Here is a 24,096-nt window from a genome sequence, read left to right as displayed (position 1 = left end):
TGGTGGCTCAGGCCCCATTCCTGCCTTGAGGACCATGACCTTGTAGGGGGAGAATGCAGATATCTGGTGGCAGTGTCCATCCTGTTAGCTGGAACACAGGTGAGGGCCGTGCTGCTTGCCCAGACAGCATCTGCACATACCACAGAACCCCTAAGCCAGCTCCTACTTCCTCCTCGGGAAAAGTCCGGAGGGCTCCAGCTTAACTCCAAGGCTGCCTCACACTACTGAATATCTTTCTGGGCCTACAATTTGCTGGAGCACCTGAGTGGGAAGCTTGAGCTGCTCTGGCAGCCCCACCTCAAGGCCAGGCATCAAGACCTGTGCAGCTGGCTGCGAGCACCTGCTGCCAGCTGGCAACATTGAAGGGACACACCACTGGGCAGGTAGCATGGCTCTATTGTAGAAGGGTACTGTATCCAGGTGTCAGCACCCCACAAAGACAAAATCTCCACAGAACTGGAGAGTATTATGTCAGCAGTGGACCCAAAGGTAGCTAGAACTTCCTCTGAACCCACAATTTGGTCTATCCAGAACATTCAGGCCCAATAGGCCCTGCTACCCAGCCCGTCTTCCCCTATATAGAGGGGCATGATGAATGAGTGCACCCTTCTGGGGTGGGTTGTTTCCTGGTTCCACAGGACCCCAACCCACAGACACCAGCGTGGAACAGGGGCCACTCCTAATTTCTGGTACTTCCCATCCTCCACCATTCATGATAACTTGCTGTCACCCTGGGCTCTCCTGGATAAAAAAGCACAGCCCCACTGGCTCCTAATGTTACCAGATGCTGCTTGTCTACCTCATCCACTCCTCACTCCCTTCCCTGAAGTTCAACAAGGTATGTAATCAAGCCAGAGTTTTGGTGGGTTGGTTTGTTTGTGATCAGGAAAAGGAAGAGTTGCTCCTACTTTGGAAGTACCACTGAACAGCAGAGCAAGTGTCCAGAGCCTCTGTTTATAATAAATATTTACCCTCAGAGCCTGAAGTGTAGGTCCTCAGAAATACAGACACAAATGTGTGTGTGTCTGTGTGTGTGTGTGTGTGTGTGTGTGTATGTGTGTGTGTGTGTGTGTGTTGGGGATGGGTTATGTGGGTTCTTTGACCCCTGAACATCTTTCATGCAGGCCCCAGTGGTCTTTCTGAAGGAGAAAAAGTTGTGTGGAGAAAAGGAGAAAAGATGTCTATTCTCCCTAAATTAATCTATAATCTCATTGCTATTTCAATCAAATCTCCAGAGGAATTTTTCATAGAACCTGACAAACTGATTCTAAAATCCATGTGAAAAAGAATATGTATAAGAAGAGCTAAAACAATTTTTTTGGGGAAAAGAACAAATGAAGGATGACATTATACAAGGTATCAAATCTACAGTAATTAACAGGGAGTGGCATTGGCACAGAAGTAGACAAATGAGTGAAAGAGAACAGAGAGCTCTCAAGCCAACTCATGTAAAGATGTTAAATAAAATAATAAAAGCTGCATTTATAAGTCAGTGGTGAAAGGATGGACTATTCAACAAATAGTGCTGAAGTAACTAGCTTTCCATTTGAAAAAAATTAAATGAGATCCCTACCTCATACTATACACGCACATATTCCACATAGCTCAAACAACTAAATATAAAAAAGAATAGAAACCTATAATGGGAAAAACAGAGATTTATATATTTGTGACTTTGGTACGGAGAAAGTCATTTTAAACAACACACAAACACAATCCAAAAGCCAAGAGGGAGTGGTTGACAAATTTGAATCTACACAAAAGAATGATTTTTTTTTAGGCAAAAGACGCCATCAATAAAGTTAAAATACAAATAATAAACTGGGGAAATATATTTAAAATGTATGTATTAGACAAAGAACAATCAAAATATATAGAGAATTTCTGTAAATCAATAAAAAGGTAAACAACTCAAAATAAATATGGGCAAAGTATATGGAGAGGTAATTCAAAAGGAGAGTTACAGATGGCCAACAGACATTTGAAAAGATGTTCAGCCTCTGGGAATCAAGGAAAGGCAAATGATAACAACCACCAGATATCATCTTTCAATCATCACATTCGGAACTCAAAGTCTGACTATATCAAGCGTTGTCAAGAAGTTGAGCAAAACTGCTACTCTCATACACTGCTGGGTGGAGCACAGCCATTATGGGCAGGAATTGGACAACACCCATTAACATGGAAAATGTGCATCCCCTATTACCCAGCAACGCCACTTCTTAGCATCTATCATGAAGAAACTCCTGCACGTGTACACAAATGTTTATTGAATGGATGTTTATTGAAAGATTGTGTTAGCCACCACAATTAAGCAACAACCTAAAAGTTCATCAATGGGTGAATAGTTAAAAAAATCCTGATAAAAGTCATACTCTGCAAAATTACATAACATTTTAAAAGAATAAGTTAGGACTTCTGCTTCTGGGAAGATGGAATGACATACTTTTCCTTGGTCCTCCCTCTAAAGCACAACAAAAAACCGTGAGCATTATATATAAAATGAACACAAAAAGACTGGAGAGGAGGTGGAGAGAAGAATGTACACCTGCAAGAGACCTCAGGACTCAAGGAACAGCATGTGGTGAATTCCCTGGATTTTTGTTTTGCCTCATATATCCCAGAGTTGAAGCATGAAAAAGTCTGCAACCTGGAAATACCAACAGGGGCAGATTTTTTAAAAAGCCTGCTCTCTTACCAAGACAGAAAATTTTATACACTAATTCTTTAGCCAAATACCACAGAAAAAAATATGTGGTCCCGTTCCCAACCCCACCAGCAAAGGAGGGGTTGAAAACATAGCTTTTCACCCTTGCTAAGCTATAACCAGGTGCCCCAAATTTCTCCACTGGGGTGAAGTCAGAGAAGGCTGAGCAGGCATCTGGGATAGACCTACTAGACAGAAAATCAGCAAGGGTATATAGGAACTCAACAACACCCTCAAACAACAGGATTTAATTTGACATTTATAGAACATCTCATCCAACAGCAGAAGACTACACATCCTTTTCAAGTGCCCATGGAATACAAAACATGTTAGACATATCCTGTGTCATAAAACAAATGTCAACAAATTTAAAATAATTGAAATCAAATGAAATGTATTCTGTGACCAAATTGGAAATCAATAACAGAAAGATAAGAAAATATCTAAAACTTGAAAAATAAACAACACACTTTAAAATAACCCATGGGTCAAACATGAAAATTTAAATTTCAAGATAAATTTTAAAAATACATTGAATTGAATCAAAATGAAAATACAACATAGAAAAATTTATGAGATGCAACTAAAACAATGCTTAAAAAGAAGTTTATAGCTCCAAATGCTTATACTACAAAAGAAAAAAGGTCTCAGATCAATCATCTAAGTTCCTACCTCAAGTAACTAGAACAAGAAGAGCAAAATAAAGCCAAAGCAAACAGAAGGAAAAAAACAATAAAAATAACAGCATAAATAGGCAGAACTGAAAATAGAAAAACAGAGAAAATCAATGAAATAAAGAGCTGCTTCTTTGAAAAGATCAGTAAGACTGACAAACCTCTAGCAAGACATACAAATTGCTCATATCAGGAAGGAAATGAATATCACTACAGACCCTTCAGACATCAAATGGATAATAAGGGAATACTATGAACAATGCTACATGCTTTGACAACTTTGATGAAACAGACCAATTTCTTGAAAAATATAAACTTCCCAAATCTACCAAATATGAAATAGATGATTTGAATAGCCCTATAACTATTAAAAACATGAAATTCATAATTTTAAAACTACTCCCTTTAAAATCTCCAGGTCCAGATGGTTTCACTGGAGAATTCTACCAAATGTTTAAAGAATTCTATGCTAATTCTACACAATCAGTGTAACAAACTAATAGAAATCACATGATCATATTAATCAATGCAGAAAAAGCATTTGATAAAATCTAACACTTATTATTATAAGTTAAAAAAACGCTGAGAAATAGAGCAAAAAGGGAACTTCCTTAACTTGATAAAGAGCATCTACATACAACTTATACCTAATATATATATATATTTTTTCCTGGATCAAGCAATATTAGACTTATACCTAACATTAAACACAATGCTTGAAAGACTAAATGCTTTCCCCCTCAGATTGGAAACAAGGCAAGGATCTCTGCTCTCACCACTCTTATTCAACATAGTGTTGGAAGTTCTAACCAGTGTAATAAGGCAAAAAAAAAGAAGAAAAAAGAAAAGATAAAACATGTAGATTATAAAAGAAAAAATAAAACTGCTCCTATTTGGAGACGACATTATAGTCTACATAGAAAATCCCAAGGAATCTACAAGACAATTCCTAGAACTAATAAGTGAGCTTAGCAAGGTTGCAGGATACAAGATAAGCTTGCAAAAATAAATTATATTTCTATATACTAGCAATGAACACATGGATGCTGAAATTAAAAATACAGTGCCATTTACACTTGCTCAAAAACGAAATACTTAAGTGTAAATGTAACAAGATATGTATAGAGCTTATATGCTGAAAACTACAAAATGCTGATTACAGAAATCAAAGAAGACCTAAATAGAGAAAGAAATATGCCACATTCATGGATCAGAAGAGTTAACATAGTAAAGATGTTAGTTCTCCCCAAATTTATGTATAGTTTTAGCTCAATCTCTATCAAAATTCCAGGAGGATATTTTAAACATAGACAAGTTTATTCCAAAATTTATATAGAAAGGCAAAGAAACTAGAATAGCCAAAACAATTTGGAAAGGGAGAATAAAGTGGGAGGAATCACTCTATCCAATTTCAGGACTTATTATGTAGCTACAATAATCAAGACTATGTGGTATTGGTGGAGGGACAGACACACAGATCAATGAAACAGAGTAGAGAACCTAGAAATAGACCCACACAAATATGCCCTACTGATTTTCAACAAAGGTACAAAAGCAATTCAATGGAAGAAAGATAGCCTTTTTGAATGGTGCTGGAACAACTGGACATAGACCAAAAAATGAACTTTGACCTGTGTAGTGGGCTGAATGGTGCCCTCCCAAAAGATATGTCTACGTCCTGATTCCCAGAGCCTAGGGATGTTACCTTATTTGGAAGATGAGCTTTTGCAAGTATAATTAAGATGAGGAGATCATTCTGGATTCAAGTGAGTCCTAAATCTAATGACACGTATCCTTATAAGACGGATACACAAAGGAGATGATGATGTGAAGATGGAGGTAGAGATTGCAGTGACATGGCCATAAGCCAAGGAGTATTGGCAGCCAGCAGAAGCGGGACTAGACAAGGAAGGATCCTCTCCTAGAGCCTCCAGAGAGAGTGCAACCCTGCCCACACCTTAAGCTCAGACTTCTGGCCTCCACAATCATGAGAGAATACATTCTGTTGTTTAAAGCTACCAAGTTAACAGTTACTTGTTACGGTAGCCTCAGGAAATGATATAATCTGTCTCACAGCTTATACAAAAAAAAAATCAACAAAATGGATCAGAAACTTAAATGTAAAATTATAAAATTTTTAGGAAGAAACAGGAAAGTGTTTGGAATCTAAAGCTAGCCATATAAGCCAGACCTTATACTTGACAATCAAAACACATCCAAAAAAACAAAATTGATAAATTGAACTTCATCAAAATTAGCAAGTTTTGTTCTATGGAGTACTTGTTAAGAGGATGAGAAAAAGCTTCAGACCAAGAGAAAATGTTTGCAAACCATATGTCTGACAAAGGACTGGTATCTAAAATGTATAAAGAACTGTCAAAACTCAACAGTTAAAAATTCAAACAACTCAACCAGAAAATGGGCTAAAGACATAAATAGACAAGTCACTGAAGAAGATATACAGATGGCAAAGAAGCTCATGAAACAGTGTTCAACATCACTAATCTTAGGGGAGTGAGAATTGAAACCAGAATGAGATACTACTTCACACCTAGAGAAGAACGGCTAAAAGGGAAAACAGTGAGAACACCAAATGGTGATGAGGATGCCAAGAAACTGGAATCCTCATACATTGCTGGTGGGAATGTAAAATGGTACAGCCACTCTGGAAAACAGTTTGCCAGTTTTTGTTTTGTTTTGTTTTTGAGATGGAGTCTCACTCTGTCATCCAGGCTGGAGTGCAGTGGCGAGATCTCGGCTCACTGCAACCTCCGCCTCCCAGGTTGAAGCAATTCTCCTGCCTCAGCCTCCCAAGTAGCTGGGACTACAAGTGCGCACCACCACGCCTGGCTAATTTTTGTATTTTTAGTAGAGATGGGGTTTCACCATGTTGGCCACGATGGTCTTGATCTCCTGACCTCATGATCCACCCCCCTTGGCCTCCCAAAGTGCTGGGATTACAGGTGTGAGCCACTGCGCCTGGCCGTTAGTTGTTTTTTTTTTTTTAAACTAAAAAAAACTCTACCTCCATCTTCATATGACTCAGCAATTGTACTCTTGGGCATTTATCCCAGAGAAATGAAAACTTATTTCCACATAAAAACTTGTTACATGAAGGTTTATAGCAGCATTATTTATAATAGCCCAAAACTGGGAATAACCCACATGCCCTTCAGTGGGTGAATGGATAAACGGTCTTTGATACATCCATGCCATGGAAGACTACTCGGCAATAAAAAGGAGCAGATTATTGGAAAAGGGGTAGGGGCAGACTATTGATACACACAACAACCTGGATGGATCTCCAGAAAATTATGCTGACTGAAAACAAAATCCCTAAAGTTTGCATACTGTGTGATTCTATTTTACTACATAACCTGGTTGAAACAACTGGATTTTAGAAATGGAGAATAGATGAGTGGTTGCTAGGGGTTAAGTAGGAGGTTAGGGTGGGAGGGAAATAGGCATGGCTATGATAGGATGACTTGAAGCATCCTTGTGGTGATGGAAATATTCTGTATCTTGACTGTATAAAGGCAACACCCTGCTTGTATATTGTACTATAGTTTTGCAAGAAGTGATCACTGAGGAAAACTGGGTGAAGGGTACATGGGACCTCTCTGTATTATTTCTTATACTGCATGTGAATCCACAATTTAATCACAATTAAAAGTTTAATTAAGAAAACAAGAATGAACTAGATCCATATGTCTCCCAAAACAGAAAGGTTTCCAAGACATATTCCTAAGTGAAAAAAAGCAGTTAGTATATATGGTGTGACACCATTTATTTTGAAGTACCCACATAAAACCAAACTGTGTATGCACAGAAAGAGATGTGGAAGAAAGTGGGCACTCTACACTGATAACAGTGGTTACCTTCGGGGAGCAGAGTGGGATCGGAGAGATAGAGATTTGAATTGTAGCTGAATTGATTTTTTTTTCACAATAAGAATATTATTCCTATGTTATTTGTATAATAAAATCATCACCCTGGACACAACTACGTTGTTCTAGAAATGCATATCTGTTTTGCTTATCCTGATTTCACCTATCCCTGTGTCACCAACACTGTGGTCATAGGACCCAGCTCACAGGTCCCCTGCCCTTGAGCCTCAAGGAAGTGGCTACTGAGCCTCCTAATTTGGAAATAGGCCCACTAGCAATCAAGGCTACCTTTGAGGTATGGAAGAACCACCTGGAAGAACCAGTGCCCCTATGACTATGAATCTACCCACTGTGGCTGATGACAGCTTAAATAATACACAAAGCTTAGTCCATGCCAATTAATGCAGCAACAATTTCCATAAGATTCAAGTCAACAAACTGTTGTGCAAGTTTCAATACCGGAGGCAGCAAAGGCCTTCCCACCCGCCGACCTGAAAACATGGCAGCAGTTGAGCCTCTTTAGAGGAAACTGTGAACAGCAGGAATGAGTAACAACTGGTAACCTACATCCAGCTGTGCCTGGCTGAGAGCAGACTCGTTAGAGTGGCCCCAGAGTGTACATCCATTCAATCATTTATCCATTCACAATTTATTGGACACCTACTCTGTGCCAGGTACTGTCCTAGGCACTGACTATAGCAGTGAACAGAACAAAGTCCCTGCCCTCATGGAGCTCTCATTCTAGTGGGAGAGCCAACAATAGGCAGGGGAAATAAATAAATTACATGTCAGATAGTATTAAGTGCTAGGAAGAACAAACAGCATGGATGGAGGATATGAGGTGTTGAGGGCGGGGGCTTGAAATTTTAGAAATGGTGGCCAGAGAAGGTAACAAACTGAGAAGGTAACAAACATTCTGGTGGAGATGTGAAGGAAGTGAGGGAGCCAACTACAAAGATATCCAGTTGTTCTGGACATTTTCCATTCCACATCTTTTCCACCCTTCTCCACCCAGCTTGTACCCTGGTAGGCTGACCTGTGTGGACGGCATCAACAGGCTCCCTTGCCCTCTGGCTTCGGGTTAGGTTTGACCAATGGGAAGCACCTGCAAAGAAACCAGAAGAAAATGGAAAAGTGAGATTGGGGTATTTAGTCATCCACTCTCTCTGTTCAGGGTCACCATGAGTTGGCGGCATCCCTGTGCCAAAGGCCATAGCTCCTGTCAGGTGGTTCTCTCCACACAGCAACCGTTTCCCAGTTCCTGTGAGCACTCCCTCCAGGGATCCTTCCTGACATACTGGGGAAAAGCATTCCAGGCAGAAGGAAAAGCAAATACAATGTACCTGGAAAACTTAAAGAATGATCAGGAGGCTAGTGTGGCTGGAATGGAGAGGCAGACGATGGGATTTGTAGGAGATCACGTCAAGGAGGTAAGGGGGACCAGATTATGCAGGACCTTGTGGACTACTATAAAGATTTTGGCTTTGAATCTGAGTGAGATGGGGAGCAAGTGGAGGATGTTGAGCAGACACTGACATGCTCACACTATGTTTTCACAGCATCACTTTGGGAGACTGGTGACAGGGATACTAAAATAATCCAGGCCAGAGACGATGGTGGTATAGACTAGGGTGACAGCAGTGGAGGTGGCAGAAAGTATCCAGATTCGGAATCGATTTTGAAGGTGGTGAAGAAAAATCCTGTTCCACTACAATGACCAGGGCTAAAGGCCAAACTCAAGACCAGCAACTTATTCCTCAGCATGTCATTATGTATGACTGAAAGTTCTGTTACGCAGGAAGATTTCAGAAGGTCTTGCATGCAGCATGACAATCTTAATACCCTATCACATGTGTGGGACATACAACTCTGTGCCAAGGTCCAATCCAAAGGGTTTCTAGACTGTTCCTCACTCCAGAACAACTCCAGAAATGATCATCATGGGTTTTCTAGCCAACTTACCCCACCCCAAAGCCGCATCTCCATGGGGTGGTGCTGGGTGCCATTTTGCCCCCTGCTCTAAACCCCTTATTGGCTCCAGCCACTCTACCTCCATTGGCTCCTCCACGAGTTGGCTTAACCATGTCACATCAGAATTTTGGAAAACACTGTCCACAACCTGTCCTGTCCATACCTCCTGTCCTCTACTCACCGACTCACAGGTTGACAGCAGACAGAACACGTCCAACCACTGAGCAGATAGGGACGTGGGTCACACAGTCAGTCAGAACAGAGTGTGGGCAACAACGCAAAGGTGCCAATATTTTGATAAAGATTTTACAATTTTCCTGGGAAAACAGGCAACTGTCAATCATATGCAGGTCATTGAAAGGGAAGAAGAAATGGAAAACTTGGCCCCATAGGCTGAAAGCCTCCAGCTTGAAATATCTCCTGGGAGCAAAAGTACCCTGGTATTTTTTGGTGCACTGTGTTGATTCTCAGAATGAGACCTGTTGCTTCATATTCACGAACCCCCCCAGCAAAGGCACCCAGCTGGAAACTGGAGAAAAGCACATGATTCTGAGGGCTCATTCCAAAGCCAGGAAAAACTGATGGTATTTTGTTTATGTTCAAAGAAATCAATCCAAAGAGATCAGCCCCACAGCCAAAGTCAGCAAGAATGGAGAGCAAACTGCTGCCAACCTCTGGGTCCTGGCCCACTCATCAAGGGGAGAGGATGACCTTCATTGGAATCTGGGATCCAAGACTTTGAAGTGGTGTGCCCTTGGGCAAGATTCTTAACCCTCCTTAGGACCTTGATTTTCTAATCTGTAAAACAGGGCTAATTCCTACCTCACAGAGTTGCAGTAAAGATCAAATGAGCTTTTGTGTGTCTGGCATAGCCCCTGGGATACTAGCTGCTCAGTATGTGTTAGTTCTCTTCTCATGCCCACCTTTCTTTGGCAAGAGCCAGGCCAGTGATGTGGGGCAACTCTGGGGTTCCAGTGGTCCGTGGTGCCCTTAAGAAGAACTCTCTGAGGGATTCTCCAGCTCTTACATGCCAATGCTGCTTTCTGCTCTGTATTAAAAGGGCATCCCTGGGTAGCTGCCATTTGATCCCAGCAGGACATGGTTCCATGCACAGCTTAGCACCAAAGGGCACTAATGCCTATTAATTAACTGTACATTCAGCTGACCTGCCAAAGCAGCTGATTTTATTTTCAGAATCCCAAATGTTTTCTTATTCCACTCTACCATACCTGAATCCTTTATGCATGTGAACCGCCAATGCAGACGTTTGCTCTCCCCCACTTTCTTTCTCTTTCATCCTCTCAGCACCTCCTCTCTTCTCCACGCTGCTCCCTCTGCCTGTCCCTTGGCTTGGCTCCTTCTCTTTCCTAGCTCTTCCACAAACCCTCATCCAAAGACAGTACTTGTAGGGAGAGAGCAGGTAAAAGTGGCTCAAGTAGATCCGTGGTGAGGTTTGAAAGAGACCATTCCACTTCCTCTTTGCCCTGCCATACCGGCCCATCCTCAGCCCCACTTTCTTGTCCATTCACACTGGGCTGGGCAATGGAATTGCAGAGCAAAACGAGTCATGGTCACTGCCCTCAGAGTCTCGTGGGAGAGACTTGCAGTCCCATGGTGTATATGAAAAACTGCATGGCTAAGAGCAGTGGTTCATACCTGTAATCCCAGCACTTTGGGAGGCCAAGGTGAGAAGATCTCTTGAGGTCAGGAGTTCAAGACCAGCCTGGGCAACAGGGCAAGAACCTTTCTCTACAAAATTAATTAGCCAGGCATGGTGGCACATCTGTGGTCCCAGCTCCTCGGGAGGCTGAGGCAAGAGGCTCATTTGAGCCCAGCAGGTTAAGGCTGCAGTAAGCCGTGATGGCACCACTGCGCTCCAGCCTGGGCAACAGAGCAAGAGCTGGAGAGGAGGGTGCACAGAGGTGGGAAGGCATCTGCCTGCCTCTGAGGGGTTGGGGAAACCCAGGAGACTTGCACTGGGCCTTGATACCTGAGTGAGATTTTTCCAAATGGAAAGAGGGTCAAAGAGCATCCCAGGGGTGGAGATAGCATGGAGGAGAGGAAGGCAGTGTGTGTTTGGGGTTCTGTGTAGCCACACAGTAAGGTCTGAGAGATGGATAAACCATGAACCTGGAAAGGGGAACGTGGAGCCAACTCACCAAAGATGTGTCAGGTTGGTGGGAAGCTGGATCGCAGGGGGTGAGAATGCAAGGCTAAGCAGTTTGGACTTGTTGAATGTTGGGAAGGGACATGATGAAAGCCGTGTTTTAAAAAGAAAATTCTGACAGGCAGAGAGCCAAAAGCAGAAAGGAGGCCAGTAAGGAGATTGCTGCAGTGGTCCTGTCACAAAATAAAGTCCCGAAACAGGGTGCTAACCATGGGAACAGAAATGAGGAGGCAGAGAAGAGATACCACTGGGGCCTACTTTCTCTACCTCTGGCCTTTATCTTGAAGTCATTCTGCAACTTTCCCAACACCTTCTCCCTTGATAACCTTAATGGAACCTGGGCCTCAGGTCTAACTCCTACCTCAACGTGGGCTTATCCCAAATTTATATCTTGAGAGCTGACCCCTCACCTGCCCCTGGGATCAGATTCTAGTTGCTTTCTGGACATTTTCAAGTAATCATCTCATCAGCATGTCCAAAATTGCCATCTTGATGCCTGCCCCTCAGCCCTAACCCAGTCTGGTGGAACCATGTAACTCAGCTACATTACGGGCTTCTGGGCCTAACCCAGCCACTGATGAATCATCTTACATTTCTATAAGGCAAACGTGATTCTCCAGTTCTAAACCACCAATTTATAAGTGAACTTAGAGGACTCAACACATTCACACCTTGGAGGTCGCCTTGCTTCACGCCCCATTGTCAAGTTCCTCCACAGTGGCCCTCAACCAGGGCTGCACTCTCCCGTCCCCTGGAAGTATTTGGAAATGTCTAGAGGCATCTCTGTTTGTTCAAAATGACTCCGGGGAACTACTGGCCTTTAGAGTCAGGAAATCAAGAGGTTAAACATCCTGCAATGCACAGAATCCCACCCTGCAAAGAATTGTCTCACCCCAAGTGACAATAGTACTTTCACCAAGAAACACAGTGACCACTAGCTCAATGAGGCAGGGACTGTATGTTGTTCTCCACTGTGCTCTCAGCATGCAGCAGAGTGCACTGCACATGAGGATGTGCAATAAGTGTTGGTTAAATTAACAAATTGGACTGGGTGCAGTGGCTCATGCCTGTAATCCCTGCACTTTGGGAAGCCAAGGCGGGAAGACCCCTTGAGGCCAGGAGTTGAAGACCAGCCTGGGCAACAAAGAGAGACATCTGTCTCTGCAAAAGTTGTTTAAAAAAATTAATATAGCTACTCATTCATTCATATAACCAATGCCTACTGAGCGCTACCCTTGGTGCTGAGGATAGAAAGATGAACAAAACTTGGGCAATACGCATTTGTATCTCAGCCTGCCTTAGCTCGGTGGGTGGGAAACGTGATCCTGAGATGGAGGCTAAAAGTCCAGAATGCCTCGCCTTCCATAACTACCAAGGGGCCCCTTCCCAGCAAGGGGAACTTACAAGCTAAATGCTGAATTGAAAATTCATTCATTCATTCAACCAACACTTGGATAGCACATAAAACTTTTTGAAGCACTTTCTCAGACATTATCTTGCTGAAGTTGGGCTGCCAAGAGAGGAAGGTGGGGGTGGGGGCTGAAAACTGGGGCCTGAAAGGTTCTCGCCCAGCTCTGCTGGGCCCGAGCAGACAGGCCCTAGCAGACAGTCTCCTGGGACTGAGGCGGGGTGGTGGGGGGCTGGGGGGGTGGTTCTGGTGTGAATGGAAATATGCACCACATGGCCTGAATTGCAGGGCCGACCTCAGGCTCCCACAGCCCCAAACACTTCCAGATGGATTTATTTATAACTCCCAAACCAGAGGCAGCACTCCTTACTGCTTTTCCTTACTCCCCTCCCCACTCCTGAAGCAAGCAGTGGCCGCCCCTCTCTACTCCGGAAACCAGCAGGAGACTGGGAATGTGCAGCCGCTGAGCCACAGCTACAGCCAAACTTGGGCCCCTGGTCACTGCCTGTCCCCTAGGTGGCAACAGCAGCTCACGGTGTGGGTGTGCTTGTGGAGCCTGGTCAGATTCCTGCCCACCTGGCCCATCTGGGCTCTCACAGGACGGCTGCTAAATGGGCAGTGCGAGCCAGGCACATTAACTCTGGCAAGCCTCCGTTCCAGATCTGCCTCCACTTCATAATGCCACAGTCACACCCATGTCTTCTCATTCTCTGTCTCCGGGACATTCCTAGCCCCTCCCCTCCACCATCTCCCACAGGATACTGCTCCTCACTGCTGCCAGAGGCTTTGGACTCTGACATTTTCCAAATCAGGAAACTGAAGCTCAGAGAGGTTGAGCAACTTGTCCAAAGTGACACAGCAAGTTAAATAAAAGAGACAGAAGTTGCAAACCCAAGTCCTGCCCCGATACTAATGCCTCCTAAACCTCAGTTTCCTCATGTGTGAAGTGGAACTAATGCCAGGCAGGTGGTGTGGTTAGAAGCGTTGGCTCTAGAGTGGCTCTGCATGGAGCTCATGATGGTTCTGTTATTTACTAGCTGGGTGACCTTCCATGAGTCACTCTTCCTCTCCTAACTCAAGATTTTTTTAATCTTTCCTTTAAGGATTAAAGAGATAATGAATGGCTTAGCATAGGGTCTGTCTGGCCCGCAATACAGAGCAACAACTATGATAGTTTATTGTTCAATTGAATCATTATAGAGCTTACAGATCCCATCTCTTGATGAGATTGGGAGCATTCAGGGTGTTATGGACATAGATCCATCTCTTAAGATATGGGCCAGGCCCCACACAACATCACCTTCTGACTCCTCACACATAGAAGTAAACTTGGGCCTGAAGAGATTAAGTGACTTGCGTAAGGCCATACTTGTAGGAATAGAGGAGAGAGTTGAACCCAGTTCTAGGTGGTTTAGCCCACCCAGCTGAACCTGAGCATTTTGGTGGCCCTAAGCAGAGCTGTGGACACATGAAACCTGGAGTAACCTAGTGGCCCTGGGGCTGAGGCCTTCCTATCTCCCTCCGCTCCTAGCCATGGCTTGGACTGGTGGTGGCTGGAAGGGATAGGGTAGCAAAGAAACCAGATGAAAGCTCCAGAGTGAAACTTCTAGATGTACATATCTGCTGCCGAAAAATCCTCGTTGCCCTCAAAGTTACTCAGAACCAAAGTATGGCAAACCCACCTCTCTGCCTCCAAAGGTCCAGACAAATTTTCCTGCAGCTGTTTAGCAACACATGACACCAGATTTCTGCTTCAGTGGGAGTCTTTGGCACTCACATTCCTTTCTGCTTGCTGCTGTGCAATTAAACACGCATAATTTCTCCATGTTTTCCCATCCCGCACCACACGTCAGTACCACCAGTGACAGCATGAGGGAATAGCACAATCTCTGTGCGCATGTGGACAAGGGAACCAGTGGGCACTCTGTCAATTGAATGTGACTCACCAAATGGGTTCCAAATCCCATCAGCAATTAGGGTCTATTTATCTGTATTTCCCTCATCTTATCAGTGGGCCACCTAGGATGCTCAGAATTCCTGATAGTCCAAAAATAAGTGCAGTTATTTGGTAAATATCCAGCACACAATAAGCATTTAATAAACGCTCAATCTTTTTCCAAACAAAATTAAGTCTCAGAGTTTGTGAGTTTGTAGACAAACTTTACCAGAGAGCCTCAGGGGAAGCTCCTCTCTGCTTCCAGCATTGATACTTAGGAAAGTTTCCTCATGGAACAAAGGCTGTGGCTCTTACCACGGAGACTACCAGATCTACAGCTCCAGTCCTACTGGATAGGCTCTCTGAGCCTCGGTTTCCTTATCTGTGATATGAGAACAATATCACTAATCACAAAGTTGCTCCGAGGCATCTGACACTGAGTCGGGTACATGGTACTCTCTCAATAGATATTACATTTATAAAGCTTTATCTTGCAGCAAAAGTAAATTCTAACACACTCTAGAATTATCTAGAGTAAAATTATTTCTTCTCTCAATATTGATCAAGCATCTACTATGTCCATAGCAGCATAAAAGAAACAAAACAAATTCAAAATAAAGTTTCTTTCCTCTGAGACTGTAATATAGCTGGAAACTTAGGCAGGTGTGAAATATGTCAGATAACTCAAATGCCTTTAGGAGCCAGGAAGGTACTATAAATGAGTGAATGAGGTTGGAGTGAGACAATACGGAGTAGTGGGGACTGTGTCTAGCTGGAGAGCACATACTCCATCTAAAGTGGAAGCTGCCACCCGGCCATACCAATCTAGCTAACTACTGTCTTGGGGGGGATACAGATCCAGTATTACCAGATTTTTCTGTTTTTCAAAGAAGCTAGAAATCCAGATTGTATGGAAAGATTACTAATTGCTACATGTTAGCACATAGTTTAAAAAGAAACAAACCACATGCAGACTAAACAAAATATACCTGTGGGCATTATTTGGCTCACCAGCCAACAGTTTGCAACCTCTCCATAATGGTAGATGATAAATTTGTCAAAATAAGTCCTGCTGACAATAAGTCCTAGACACATACAGAGGACATGAGTCCCTTGGGCTGGGATGATCTGGAAAGTTTTCCTCAAGGTGAGCCTACCTTAAGGTAGGATTCAGACTGGGCCCCAAAGTATGAGTGTAAGTCTGACAGGTAGAAAGGAGCAAAGAGCTGTTGACAAGACTGAAGGTAGAGACAAGAATGTTGTAGTCAGAGCTCACAAGCGGTGAAGAGATGGGTCTGGCTGTTAAGGCTTCCTGGCGGGAGGGGCAACTTCTGGCCATTCGGTTGGTCTCAGTGGAGGAGGTTTCTCGTGACAAGAATTAGGGATCTCAGTGTGGAGGAAACAAGGGAAGATGGGAAACTGTTACTTAGAGAGTCTGTTTCTGAGGAGCCAGTCAGAGAGAAATAGTAAACACAGACAGACATATACCTCATTGGCAGGGGTGGGAAAAGTACATTTTAGTTAAGTCCAGGGCCATTTCCAGAATAAGGCAATGTAAAAGTCTATGAGAAGAACAAATAAATAATGCATGATCCTAGCTGCTGACTAGAAACAGGTCCAGAAGGTGGGAATGGGTAAACCGTAGCACAGCGAAACCAGCCATGTTGGAAAGGAGGGCTCTGGCACCATATAAGCACTGTGGAAAGGAAGTAAAAAGCCAGGAATGCACAAAAATCTTGGAAAGTATTTTTAAAACACTTTAGTAAGAACATAGGTAAAATATATGTCCACGATTAAAAGCCCCAGGGTTTAGAAGCCATTCCCCTACAAGGCTGTCTGACTGGCTGGGTGAATGACTGAAAGGGGCATCTTACTCCAAAGGGAGAGCACAGAGATGTGTGGCAATGCAGGTGTCAGGAAGAATTCCATAGGCCCCACATCAGATTTTGTGACCACTAAAATGACAGGTGAGGCAGGAGAAGGTCAAGGAAAAAGCACAAGAGTGATAGACAGGATTATAGCCCCCACAACGATGTCCACATCCTAACCCCTGGAACCTGTGAATGTGTTCAGTTACATAACAAGGGGAACTAAGGTTTGCAGGTGGAGTTAAAGTTACTTATCAGCTGACATTGACTGAAATGGGGAGATGCTGCGCATCTCATCTGGGTGGGCTCAATGTAATCACGAGGGTTTTTATAAAGTGAAAGCGGGAGGCTGGAGAGTCAGAGTCAGAGAAGGAGATGTATAGAAGCAGAATCAGGGTGATGGGATGTGAGAAAGACTTGAATGGCCACTTTTGGTTTTGAAGTCAAGGAATGCAGGCAGCCACTACACGCTGGAAAAGGCAAGGAAAAGGATTGTCCCGTAGAGCCCTAAGAAGGAATGCAGCCCTGCTAGCATCTTGATTTTAGTCCAGTGAGACCTATCTCAGACGTCTGCCCTCCAGAACTGTAAGATAATAAATTTGTGTTGTTTTAAGCCATTGAATTTGCGGCAATGTGTTACAGCAGCAATAGGATACTAATAAAATTGGCTTTGGACTCAGATGAATGTGGTTTAATTCTGGCTCGCTATATACCAATACTTGACCTTAGTCTAGTCATTTAACCTTTCTTAGCCTTAATATCCTTATCTGTAAAATAGAGACCACAATACCTTCACTTCACAGAGTTGAGGTAAAGAGCACCTGTAATGATGAACACAAAGGGATAGTACAGCCTCGCACAGAGAAGGTGCTGGGCAATGTTCTTTTCTTTCCTTCAATGTGTTTGATGAGATCATAATTCATATGTAGGACCGGTGGTGTTCTGGTAAGTGTTCAGCAACCAGCTCTCAAACAAATGCACAAACGTATATATAAATATACACATACATACATAGGTTTATTATAAATTTACTTATATAAGAATGTGAAGTGCTCAATTTACAGATAATACTGAAATATATAATACTCTTTATTATAAATTCCATATAACCAATGGATTCTCCCATAAGGCTTTCATTGATTTTGCTGAACACATATCAATAGCCAAACTTCGGCCATAACAGAAGAGCAAGTGTAGTTCCTAAATGAATGATGGTTGATATTTTCATTCATGTTAATGAGTAAGAAGAAAGTGAAACAACCAAGAAGTATTGGAACTTGACTAATTTTTTTTAAATGTTGAAATAATTTTAGACTTATAGAAGAGTTGTAAAAATAGTATAGAGAGTTTGTGTGTACCCTTTACCCAGCTTCCCCTTATGCTGACATCTTACATAATTATAAAACATTGATCAAAACTGAGAAATTAAACTTAGTACAACACTAACTAAAGTACAAACTTATTTGGAGTTCATCAGCTTTTCTACTGAAGTCTTTCTTCCATTCTAGGATCCAATCCAGGACCCATACTGTATCTAGTTGGTCATTTATTTTGTAGAATGTCTCTCAATTTCAGTTTGTCTTCTGTTTTCTCATATAATTTAATTTTTAATGATGGCTGTATTTAACAACTGGCTCACACGTTTCCTAAATATTTAACAATTGATTCTCACAAACCACTACAAGCCAGCCCCAGCACACCACTCTAAGCAAAATTGACAAACAATTCATTCACGGTTTTTTCCCCATTAATTTCACAAATATTTATTGAGCGCCCTCTAGGGGCTAGTGCTGGGGATATAGAGATGATCAAAACACAGTCCTTGCCTGAGAAAATCAGAGATTAGGGGAGGTGACAGTGCAGTAGCAGACAGTGCCTGTAGAGCGATGGATATGATAGAGGGTAATAGAATGTGGTGGAGCATTCAGAGGTGGGAGGGCCAAACTCTGCCTGAGCAAGTCAAGGGGAACATCAAGGATGAACAAGAGCTCCGCAGGTCAGACACAAGGAGGTTGAGGGAGGCTTCTCATGTAAGATGATGTGTGAGCTGAGTCTTGATGCATGAGTGGGAATGAGCCAGTCAGCTGAGGAAGCAGAAGGAACAATAGTCACTCATTTATTCCTTCATTTATTAAGCATCTATTAGGTATCCATTCCATACTATGCTCTGGAGATGCCCAAACAGGTAATGAATAAGGGCCCTTCAGTGTGACTGGTGATGGTGTCTGAGCTCTCTTGAAAGATGAGGCAGTGTTTGCATGTGTGAAGGTGGTGTCATGAATGAGCATGGGGCATGAGGGTACTGAGTATAGATCAGCAGTGGAGAGGATCCCACGGCCAGACACTTCCTCCCTGAGAGTGCAGAAAGATGAAGGGGGAGCTGAAAGGCCACTGACCATCGTTTAACCTAGAGCAACCAACAGGTTTTGCCGGAGGACGACTGATGCCAGAACCTTCCTATGCAGGCGCCACATGTTCATAGCCCCCTTCTCTCCAGCCCTTCACACTAAACCTCCAAGTAAAGATCCCCAGAACTACACTGAGCAACTTATCCCTGCCTTAGGCAGAAGGATGAGGTAGTGATGATATGGTGTCACAGGCCAACTCTCAACAGAGGTCCTTGACGTGAGACCAAGACGCCCCAGAAAGGTGCCAGTGTTCCTACCTCAGATGCCTTCTCTGACCATAAACTAAAGCAACCCCAACACATACACAACCCCAGCCATTCTCTATCTCATTATACTACTTGATTTTCTTCATAACACTTATTGCTATCTGAATAAGTGCTAATAAGTCCTATTTAGATCTTTACTTATTTTTGCCAGTCTCCTTCCATTACAAGTTAAGCTCCTCAAATGTAGAAACCCTTGTCTATCTTGTCTTCAATACATCCCCAGCTCTCAGCTCAGGGCCTGGCCCTTAGGAGTATTTGTGAAATATTTGTAGAATAGATGACTGAATGAATGGATGAACGAATGCTTTTACCCATGTTTGACAGCTGTACTCCCAATCCTTTGTGGCCCAAACTTTTGCTCTCCATTTTAAGTCTATTGCATATTCCTTCAGTACCTTGACTTAGAACTTGAACCTTACAAAGAGGAGCAACACTAACATGCATGAAATTCAGAATGCTCCTGTTAGAACTATCGTGAGAATGCAAAAGATAACAACAAAAACTAACACTTGTTGTGCCAAGTGCCAGCTCCCATCCTAAGCCCTTTATATATATTTAATAAATATCTGTTGAGTCCCTGCCAGGTGCCAGGGATTGTTTAGGCCCTAGGGACATGGCAATGAATAAAAGACAAAAATGTCTGCTTTTAGGGAGCCTAAACATTAGCCAACTTAATCTGAAAACAGCCTTAAGATGTAGATCCTGTTTTAAAGATTATTCCCATTTTAAAGATGAGGAACCTGAGGCACAGAGGCTAAGTAACTTACCCAAGATCGCACAGCAGTGGAATGGCAGAACCAGGCAGTATGGGCCCTGAGCCTGTGTTCTTAACCAGTAGGCTATTCTGCCTCCTGAAGAGCTATGGGAAAGTGCTTGGCAAACTTTCAAAGACTTTGATAAATTTGAATTCCTATCATTCTTGGTAGAAACACATTGTGTTATGTGGGGAGTAAAGAGACTGGGCCAGGGAGTTCAGAGGACATGTGGAGGGCAGTGGTCCTAGAGGTGGCCTTTGGCACATCTTGGGCCAGGAGAGCACTAGCTGTGCTGTGACTCCCCAGTCCCTTGCTGGAGACTGTCAGACTTAGCAGATCCACGTAGAGTAAGGCTGCAAGAGGGAGGCTGTAAGGCCTCCCCACTGGCACTTACTTAGCTCTTTGTGGGTTTTTCCCCCATTGTCGTAGAGTCCTGTCCTGATCCCCCTTCTACTGATTTGTTGCCCTTGTAGTGGCCCTGCCCCACCCCCCTTGCCACAGTCCTCCCATTCAGCCTCCTAGCCCAAGAAGACAAAGGAAACTTTGAATGTCCCCCACTGGGCTTTTCTGATTTTCTGTTTCCATTGGAACAAAGAACAGCTCACCAAGTGCTCTCTGATCCTTGGAATGAGAAAGGAAAATAGTTTATCACATGGAGTAACTCGCACACCGCCCCCATTGCTCACTGGTCCCAGCCTCTCAGGACGCCCCACATTCCTGGCAGGGCAAGACGGGGAAGGCGCCTCCCTTCTGCTCAGCCCTCAGGGAACCAGTGGGATAGTGATGACTTCCATCTGGGCTGGCCTGTTTTCCACCCCTTAGGCTCCACCTGTGGCCTGGATGGAGCCGAAGGAAGAACGAAACATCCTTTCTGCCTGTCTCATTGCTCCAACCATGGGTGAGCCTCCTAGACTTTGGTCAGCAGATTTCCAAGAGACTCCTGCATGGGGGAAGAGGTTGTGTGGGACCTTGGGCAACACTCTTAACCCCTCTAAGACTCGATGTTCTCCTCTGAAAATGAGTCTAATAATGCCTACTTCACATGGTTAGCATAAGGATTAAAATTTAATGTAACAAATGCTTGATAAATGCTTGGCCCAAACTAGACCAGACTCTTCTACAGAGTTTGGTCTAGGAGAGGAGGTGAGGTTGCTCCAGCAATGGGCCTACCTGCATGGCAGGTGTGATAGAATTGTTTGCTCTGAAAAATGGGGTGGATGCTATCTCACTGCTGGATTTGCCCAGGCCTTCAAGCCAGAGTGAGGCATACTGCAGGGAGCACAGCTGGCCTGGCTGAATGAAGCTGACTGGCAGCCACCGCCCCATCACTATTTGAACAGCTGTGACATGGTATGTTTATAGATGTGGGGTGAAGATAAGATGGCGCTTTGAAAGAAGTCAAAAAAGAAACGGGGAACTGCAGGAGTGAGGATCTCTGCCCTCATGCCCAGGGGGCATGAATGGCAGCCCAGTTGGCCAGGCCCCCACCTTGCCCCCAGAGGCTCATAATGCTTGTCCTTAGAGACAATCACATCAAATTATAAATTGCTTTATAAATGGACAAATTGAGGACACTGAGGGCAAGGGACTTGCCCAAGGTCATCCTGGCTAGACCTGCTAACTCCTACAGTCCAGTGGCTCTCTCCCTCCCCTACATGATCTGTTCCTGAGAATCCCAGATCACATGGCCCTGAGATAGCCCAGGGCAACCTCACCGATCCCCACAGTTCACCTATTCATTGATCCCATAAGTCCTTACTGAGTGTCTCCCATGTGCCAGGCACTGGTCCAGGCACTAGGAATACCACAGGGGAAAACAGACAAAAGTTTCTGTTCTCATTAAGCTTACATTCTGTGGAGGGAGATAGACAATAAATAAAACAAATGAATAAAATATGTAGTAAGTTAGAATGCAATAACTGGCTTGGAGAAAAATGAAACAATGGAGGGGTTCAGGGGACCAGCAGGGCTGGGGGTGTTATTCTATAATAAGATGGTCAATGAAAGCTTCATTGAGAAGGTGACATTTGTAGAGAGACCTGAAGTGAGGAAGTGAACCACGCAGGTACCTAGAGGAAAAGATTTCTAGGCAGAGGGAACAGCAAATGCAAAGCCCCTGGAGGCTGTTTGGGGATCAGTGAGGAGGCCAGTGTGGCTGGTGCAGAGTGCAGAAGGAGTAGCAGGAGAGCAGGAGGTGAGGTCCTACAGGTCAGGGGGTCAGAAAGAGTATGCAGGGCCTGTGGGCCATTGTAAGGACGTTGGCTTTTCATCTGAAATAGAGATCCGGTAGAGGGTTTTGAGCAGAGAAAGGACATGACCTGACTTATGTTTTTGCTGAATCACACGGGCTGTTGTGCTGAGAGTAGAGCATAGAGGATCCAAGCTGGAATAGGCAGGGAGGCCTGTTAGGAGGCTGCTGCAAATAAATACCCAGGTGAGAGATGACAGGAGCACAGATCATAAAGGTGGCAACAAGTGGTTTGATTCTGGATATATTTGGAATGTAGAAACAACATAAACTACTAATGGAGTGGATGTGGAGTATGAGAGTCAAAAATGACCTTGAGGTTTGGGTCTTGAGCAATTGGAAAGTTGGGACTGCCATTAATTGAGATGGTGAAAACTGCAGGAGCAGCAGGTTTGCGGGGCAAGGCCAGGGGTCTGGTTTGAATAGGTCAAGTCTGAGATGCCTATGAGATGCCCAAGTGGATGCCTATGAAAGCCACCCTTGCCAAACAGGGGTGGGGGCAGCAGCCACTCTCCACATCCCTTCCTACCTCATTCATCTACTCACTCACTCAGCAAGTATGCAGTGGGCAGGTCCAGGCACTGGGGACACAGCTCCCTGGCTGGCCCCCTGTCACCAGTCTCGCCCCCCTTCCTGACTGTGTAACACATGGAGGCTGTAGTGTGGGCCTCGCAAAGCTGAGATCAGACTCATCACTCCCCAGCTCCAAACCTGCAGGTGGCTCCCCATTGCCTTCAGAGGACAAAAAGCCAAGATCCGCAGCCACTTACAGCATCTCATTCCTTTTTTTAAACTTTGATTTTAGGTTCAGGGGTACATGTGCAGGTATACGGGTAAACTGCGTGCCTCAGGGGTTTGAGGTATAGATTATTTTGTCCTCATTCCTTAAACACTAGTCACATAGGGCAACACACTGGGGCATGAACATGCCATTGGTATCCATAACTCCAGGGGTCTGCTCAGGGACTCCCTGCGCCAGTAAGGCCCTGCCTCCTCTTCAGCTTGATTTACTCATTTTGTTCCTCCAGCACCTGGCTGAGCCATCTCCTTTTCACTCGAAGCCTACCTTCCTCAACTTTTACACACACACACACACACACACACACGCACACATACAGAGGAAGCCTCCGTCAGGGATCTCTGAGTCTGTCTGCCCTCCCATCTTTCCTCCTATCAGGCTGGTTGCTTCTCGAGGGCAGGGGTTATTTCTTATTTGTTCATCTCTGTAACCCCAGCACTACCTTTGCCAGAGTAGTCAATAGAGGTTTATTGAATGAATGAATGAATATACTAATATGTTACAATAGATACTAACGGATCAGAGAGAGGAGAAGCATTTGTTTGGCCTAAGGAGAGGATCAGAGAAAGTGGCTCAGAGATGCCATTGGAGCTAGATGTGGAAGACCAAGAAAGAGTTCACCAGGCCAAAAGAATTCTCAGTGATGTACAACTAAATTTTGCTTTTCACATTGGATACAAACTGGCAGCCAGAAGGCTGAATGTGGCTTGCAGATGCTTTTGGTTTGGCCATATTTTTTTTTGTTTGTTTTTTGTTTTGGCCTGCATAGTGTTTTCAAAAGTAAGGTAAAAAGACAGGCATTATGGTTGGTCACACCATCACTTGTCTTACACTTGGCCGACTCTCACCCTTATGGTACCTGCTGGGAGGCAGGTGGGGAGTGTGGCCCTGCGTGCATTTGATTTGCCTCCTCTGGCCAGGGAACCCCAGTGCCTTCTCACTGCTCAAAAGTCCTGCTGCTAAGGACAGAGCATCCTTGGCTCATTCAGACAGAGCCTCCAT

General features: G+C 44.0%; 1 protein-coding gene across 1 annotated transcript in view; it reads right to left on the bottom strand.

Moving 5' to 3' along the window:
- NHSL2 (NHS like 2) overlaps positions 1–24,096 on the bottom strand; it is a 242,756-nt gene that overhangs the window by 135,281 nt on the left and 83,379 nt on the right. The window contains exon 2 of the mRNA XM_063660747.1: positions 8,305–8,373. Coding sequence (XP_063516817.1) covers positions 8,305–8,373 — 69 coding nt within the window. The remainder of the gene's footprint in view (positions 1–8,304; positions 8,374–24,096) is intronic.

The sequence above is a fragment of the Pongo pygmaeus genome, chromosome X, assembly GCF_028885625.2.
Source record: "Pongo pygmaeus isolate AG05252 chromosome X, NHGRI_mPonPyg2-v2.0_pri, whole genome shotgun sequence".
NCBI lineage: Eukaryota > Metazoa > Chordata > Mammalia > Primates > Hominidae > Pongo > Pongo pygmaeus.
This window is presented reverse-complemented; position numbering and strand designations above follow the sequence as displayed.